General features: G+C 40.9%; 2 protein-coding genes across 2 annotated transcripts; both read right to left on the bottom strand.

The window, feature by feature from the left end:
* Positions 1–1920: 1920 nt before the first annotated feature.
* LOC128998924 (uncharacterized protein K02A2.6-like) lies at positions 1921–4644 on the bottom strand. Its single transcript, XM_054425281.1, has 2 exons — positions 3987–4644; positions 1921–3434 (listed from the first exon to the last, which is right to left on the bottom strand). The coding sequence occupies exons 1-2, from the start codon at positions 4642–4644 to the stop codon at positions 1921–1923; spliced, it is 2172 nt and encodes a 723-aa protein (XP_054281256.1).
* Positions 4645–4993: 349 nt separating this feature from the next.
* Positions 4994–5914, bottom strand: LOC128998923 (uncharacterized). The gene has a single exon (XM_054425280.1). The coding sequence runs from the start codon at positions 5912–5914 to the stop codon at positions 4994–4996; it is 921 nt and encodes a 306-aa protein (XP_054281255.1).
* Positions 5915–6600: the final 686 nt, after the last annotated feature.

The raw sequence follows: 6600 nt of genomic DNA, 5'->3' as shown, positions 1-6600 counted from the left end.
GTAAGAGGCCAAGAAACTAAGGTATCTTTGGACAGGGTCAAGCCAGCCTATATTATTGCAGATGAAAGTCCTATTCCTGAGCCCACGAAACGTTTGGTGCCGACTGGACAAGCAGAGGAATCCTCAAAACTACCACCATCTTGTCAAACTCCATCTACGAATTCTTATACAACTCGTTCTGGAAGACAAATCCGACCACGGGTTACTTTTCAAAATGATGTATAGATTCCTTTTCTCCGTGGGGGGCTGGTGTAGCGTTAGCTGATGACGTTGTCATAGCATCGCATTAAGTTAGTCTGATCTTTGTTTTTCTACAGGAATGTACAATTTAACTCTACACACAATTTAACTCTTATTAAAATACTTTTCTATTACTTATTTGGTCGTAATTTTATTCTATGTACACGAACAACCACGACCAAAAGCTGGTCTAGTGGTAAAGCGAGCTGGTCTAGTGGTAAAGCGAGCTGGTCTAGTGGTAAAGCGAGCTGGTCTAGTGGTAAAGCGAGCTGGTCTAGTGGTAAAGCGAGCTGGTATAGTGGTCAAGCGAGTTGGTCTAGTGGTAAAATAAGATGGTCTAGTGGTAAAGCAAGCTGGTCTAGTGGTAAAGTGAGGAGCTGGTATAGTGGTCAAGCGAGTTGGTCTAGTGGTAAAGCGAGATGGTCTAGTGGTAAAGCGAGCTGGTCTAGTGGTAAAGCAAGCTGGTCTAGTGGTAAAGTGAGCTGCTCTAGTGGTAATGCGAGGTAGTCTAGCGGTAAAGCGAGCTAGTCTTGGTAAAGCGAGCTGGTCTAGTGGTAAAGCGAGGTACTTCGGCCCCTGAGGCTCAAATCCCGCCAATCACCAATGGGTTTTTAAGTGATATTCCTCATCCCTATTAGTATAGTCTGAAGTCACTTTAAATGAGGCTAGAGCATAAATTCCACAATGTGAAGGTGGGACGCAAAAATGTAGAGTCAATTTAATTGAGTAAAACATTGTGATTTTAATTAATTTTTAGTATGTAGTGCTTAGAAGTTTGTATACTACAATGCAACAATAAGTAATAAGTATATTTTTAAGAAAATAACAAACTGTTATCAGGATGTAAGTAGCTTTGAATTTATTTAAAATTAAATATGTGCCGTGTCCCAAAAAGAATGGGCAAAATCCGTAGAAAAGTCAGCTATAATTTATTATAAAGCTGGAATCTTGAAGGTTTTCTAGTGCCCTTCAATAATATTCAGCTGTTCCATAGTTGTTAGCACGTTTGAATTTCCAAAACATACAGCTGTAATATGGAGGTGCAATTGAAAACACTGAGTGTTAAATGGTTTATTGAGACGTAATCTGTAGTTTTTTTTTGTCTGCGAGTTTGTGAAAGATCAAGTTTATCAAGTTAGCAAGCCGATCTCAAACAAAAATAAACTAAAAACAAAGATGAAGCAAAGGGAAGCCTTTGACAAATATCTAATGAAATGCACCGCAAAGTATGGTTAGAGCTGGAACACCGACCTGTTCTTTGATAAAATAATGGAGAAAATGTATAGCGAAAATGTATGTAGGGTAGGCGGTTAGACCATGATAGAAAAAATAGGAAAACATTTTATACAGTGTGTCTGGTCATCAGTGTTACACAAATTCTTTGTTGTGAGTTAAAAGTAAATTAAGTGTAATGATGCATGAAGAAGTAGGTTCTTCTTTAACTATTTTTGATAAAATTATTCAAGAAACTGATAGAAAATAGAATTTAATGAGCATGACAAAAACATAAGTGTATGAATTATAAAAACCAGGAATGAACTGTTAGGTAACCATAGCTACTCATTTAAACCAAACCAAAGTTATACTTTTATAAAAAAACAAATAACTGTCCAGCTGGTTTTCAACAGTATTGAAGCACTCACCACAGTACCCCCCTGCTAATCATTTAATTTAAGTAAATCATGATACTTGAAATCGTACAGGAAAGCGTACATGTCTCCCAGATTTTGTCTTAATTGCAGGTTTTAATTCGCTTGAACTTGTCTTTGTATAATTAGGATCATCCATGCTTTGTGTCTTGCTTTGTGCTTGTGTGGATTTGTTGCTTTCTGTCCTATTCGGTGCATATCCATCGTTCTTGTATTCGGACCAAAAGTATGCCGGTTTGAGTCGATCCATGGATACCGTGACATTACAGCCTTTAATCACCACAACGGCAGTCTTGGTGGTTCTGCTGATAATAGGGTAAGGACCAGAGTATGGGGGTTCGAGAGCTCCCTTGGGGATGTCAGTCCGCACAAAGACATGTGTGCATGTAGCGAGGTCCTTAAAAACGAATGGCGTCTTCGCACCATGTCTAGTTCCACTGACTGGACGCAGGTTGTTGAAGTGCTGACGTAAGCTCTTTACGAAGTTTGGTGGATCCAATTGATGTCCATCTTGGCTGGGCGTCATAAACTCTCCAGGAAGTCGTAGAGGTTGACCGTAAACGAGTTCTGCAGAGGAAGCTTGCATATCTTCGCGCCACGCAGCTCTGATCCCCATCAGTATCACTGGCAATACTTCGGTCCAACGATCTGTTGTGTGACACCTTATGGCTGCCTTGAGTTGTCGATGAAGGCGTTCAACGAGTCCATTGGCAGCAGGGTGATAGGCAGTCGTTCGGAGACGTGTTGATCCAGTTAACTGTGTTAGCTGCTGGAAAAGAGAGGATTCAAATTGTCGACCTTGATCTGTGGTTATGCGCAGTGGCGTTCCAAACCTTGAAATCCAGTTGGTGAATAATGCACGAGCTACAGTTTCAGCTTCTATGTTCTCAAGTGGAACTGCTTCAGGCCAACGTGTAAATCTGTCAACACAAGTCAAACAATACCTGTAACCTTCCGAAACAGGTAATGGGCCAACTAGATCAATATGGATGTGTTCGAATCTAGAAGATGGTGGAACAAACGTACCAACTGGGGTTGAACTGTGACGTGTTATCTTTGACTTCTGGCAGGAGAGGCAGGAGCGAGCCATAGAACGACAGTCCGATTTCATTGAAGGCCAAACAAAACGTTGGCTAACCAGTTTTGTGGATGCCTTTATCCCGGGATGATACAGGTTGTGCAAGCTGTAAAAAACATTTTTTCGAAATTGTTTTGTGACAAAAGGACGGGGGTTTGAAGTAGATACATCACAATAAAGTGAGATTTCCGTTCCTGGTAGCAGCACTTGCTTGAGCTTTAGGTTGGATTCTGTTTCTAAATAGTGCTGTAGTTCTTCATCCTGAGCTTGAGACTCTGCCAAAGCCTGGAAGTTTAAGGAGGCAGTGGCTTCTTCTATCCTAGAGAAGGTATCTGCAACTGCGTTTTCTTGTCCAGAAACGTGGCGAATGTCAGTTGAGAACTGTCCAATATATTCCAAGTGACGGAACTGTCTTGGAGAACACTTATCAGGTTTTTGACGGAAAGCAAAGGTCAGAGGCTTGTGATCTGTAAAAATTATGAATTGTCTTCCTTCTAGCATATGTTTGAAATACTTAATGGCAAGATAAATTGCTGTTAGTTCTCTGTCATAAGTACTGTATTTCTGTTGAGTTAGACTTAACTTTTTGGAAAAGAAAGATAGTGGTTGCCAGTTTTGTCCTACCTTTTGTTGCAATACACTTCCTACAGCATAGTCTGATGAATCGCAGAAGATTGCAAGTGAGGCATTCGGTGCAGGGTGAGACAACATAACGGCTTCACTGAGGCTTTTTTTACAAGTTTCAAAAGCTTGTTCACTTTCTGTAGTCCAATTAATAGGCATATTACCTTTTGGATTGGCTTTCAGAAGGTCATTTAGTGTGCTCTGCTGGGACGCTGAATGGGGTAGGAATCTACGATAAAAGTTTAGCATACCAATGAATCTTCTTAATTCCTTTGCAGTCTTTGGTTTGGGGTAACAGTCAAGAGCTTTCACTTTTTCAGGTAAGGGTTTTATCCCTTCTCCGGAAACTTGATATCCGAGAAAACTAACCATGGGAACTCCTAGGTTGCACTTACTTGGGTTGACAAAGACTCCGAAAGAGGATAGGCGGTCAAACAATTGTAAGTGAATGAGGTGTTGTTCTTCGGATTCTGAAGCTACGAGAATGTCATCAATGTAAGCGTAACAGAAGTCTAGGCCACTGAGTACACCATCAATGAAACGTTGAAAGGTTTGGGCAGCATTGCAAAGTCCAAAAGACATGAAAGGAAATTCGAAAAGACCAAAAGGTGTTGTTATAGCAGTCTTATGAACGTCATCAGGAGCTACAGGGATCTGATGGTAAGCACGAACAAGATCTATAGTAGAGAAAACTTTTTTACCATGCAAATTTAGAGAAAAGTCCTGAATGTGAGGAATAGGGTAGCGATCAGGAATGGTTCTGGCATTTAGGGCTCTGTAGTCTCCACATGGTCTCCATTCGTCTCCTTTTTTGGGAACCATATCAAGAGGGGATGACCAGCTGCTAGAAGAAGGTCTAGCTATACCTAACTGGACCATAACCTCAAATTCTTTTTTGGCTAACTTTAACTTGTCCGGGGCTAGACGACGGGGTTTGCTAAAGACTGGTGGTCCTGGGGTTGTCTGGATATGGTGTTCTGTTTGGTGTTTGACAGGGACAGAAGGTTTACCTGCCGGTCGAATAAGGGACGCATATGATTGGAGGAGCTGCATGTAGACATTTGGTTGGTTTGCATTTATTGCTTTAATACCACTTACCAAATTGGAGCATGTTGCGCGACCAGTGGAAACGAGAGAGGTTACCTGATCAATCAAACACTGACGTCGAACATCCACTAATAAATCATAATGATGAAGAAAGTCAACTCCAATGATCGGTTTGGCAACATCAGCTATGATAAAACGCCACACAAATGCTCGGCGTAGGCCTAGGTCCAAAGATAAGGTATGCAACCCGTAAGTGGCAATTTCGGTGTTGTTTGCTGCGTATAGTGTATAGTCAGATTTTAGTATTTTACCTGAAAGCATTTTTCGTGGATAGACGCAAACATCTGCTCCAGTGTCAATGAGGAACTGTTGTTTTGTTACCTTGTCTGTGACGAAGAGGCGGCGAGATGTCTGTAGATCGGAGGAGTCGCTGGCCGCCATTAGAGACTCCCGAGATCGTTTCCCGAGTTGTTGGCTTGGAAACTGCAAGGCCTGGTGCACTTAGTAGCTGCAATCGCTTGTGGTACCAGCAAACATCGTCTCTTGTCGTGCTCTTGGAGCGTGATCTTGATCGCCGAACCGGACTTGAACTCCATGTTGGACGACGACTTTGATTACTCCGCAGATCTTCTTTGATAGTTGAAATGTCGTGCTGAAGAGTGCTTACGATTTCGCCCATTTTAGATGTCATCAGGATCGTCAGTCGCTCCATCATTACTTCCATAGAGTTGGGACTGTTAGTAGGGACAGCTGCTTCTGTAACTTGATGACGCGGGCTAATTTCAAGCACGGCGTCAGCCAACTCGGCTAGTGCATCAAGCTCAGACGACTTTTGTGTTGCTAAAATGGCTTGAGTTGATGAAGGCAGACGACTCAACCACAGAGTTTTCAGCACAGTGTCAGGTACAACGGTACCAGCCAAAGCACGAAGATGTCTGAGGAACTGCGAGGGCTTTCGATCTCCCATTTCTTCATGTTCCAGGAGACGTCTGGTCTTCTGTTCCTGTGAAGAGCTTAGGCGTTGTATCAATTCTGTTTTCAGTTTTTCGTATTTTCCCTCGGTTGGTGGTCTTGTGAGGATGTCTCTCACTTCAGCAGCGTATTTAGCATCAAGATTTCCACAAACATAAAAGAATTTTGTTTCATCAGATGTGATCCGAGCCAAGGAGAATTGGGTCTCGACCTGCGCAAACCACAGCTCAGGATCTGCTGGCCAAAATTGTGGAATCTTCACAGTAATTCGTTCTAGGGAGTTACCTTCTTGAGTAGTAGACATTGCAATTTTGCTAAATTTTGGTAAAAAAATGATCACGTCGGGGTCACCACTGAAGAAGTAGGTTCTTCTTTAACTATTTTTGATAAAATTATTCAAGAAACTGATAGAAAATAGAATTTAATGAGCATGACATAAACATAAGTGTATGAATTATAAAAACCAGGAATGAACTGTTAGGTAACCATAGCAACTCATTTAAACCAAACCAAAGTTATACTTTTATAAAAAAACAAATAACTGTCCAGCTGGTTTTCAACAGTATTGAAGCACTCACCACAATGCATATACGAGGTTCCAAGTAAAAAAATTTGCTTCCCAAAGAATTATTTTAAGTTTTTAGAAAATAACAATGTTTTTAAACACAATACAGCGATTTATCAATTACCTGAAAATGGATTTGAGTAGACGATGTCATTTCCGTCTTCTGCATTAAATTTTGAATAAGAGTAATGGAAAATGATGGATGATCAATAGTAAAAACTCCATTGTAAATAGTTCCAAAGATAAAGATTAAGGTCTACGATAAAAAAAAAACATTAGTCTATTGAATTTTTCTACACCCTGTATACAAGAAGGTAGCAAAGTATGTTGAAAACTACGCCATTGTATAAGCTTTCCAACCACATGCTACACTATTGAACTTCAGGTCTTCTGATGTTTGCTTTAGTGGTTTTACGACTCCAAAA

This window comes from Macrosteles quadrilineatus, unplaced genomic scaffold, assembly GCF_028750875.1.
Source record: "Macrosteles quadrilineatus isolate MER2022 unplaced genomic scaffold, UCM_ALF_1.0 Scaffold_7__1_contigs__length_78375512, whole genome shotgun sequence".
NCBI classification, from domain to species: Eukaryota; Metazoa; Arthropoda; class Insecta; order Hemiptera; family Cicadellidae; genus Macrosteles; species Macrosteles quadrilineatus.
The sequence above is the reverse complement of the archived record's forward strand: the minus strand, read 5'-3'. Positions and strand labels throughout refer to the sequence as shown.

Coding starts and splice junctions, on each gene's coding strand:
- LOC128998924 (XM_054425281.1), bottom strand. CDS start 4,644: ATGCAGCTCCTCCAATCATATGCGTCCCTTATTCGACCGGCAGGTAAA. Junction 3,435..3,986: donor CGGAGTCTTTGTCAACCCAA/GTAAGTGCAACC, acceptor TAATTTTTACAG/ATCACAAGCCTCTGACCTTT.
- LOC128998923 (XM_054425280.1), bottom strand. CDS start 5,914: ATGTCTACTACTCAAGAAGGTAACTCCCTAGAACGAATTACTGTGAAG.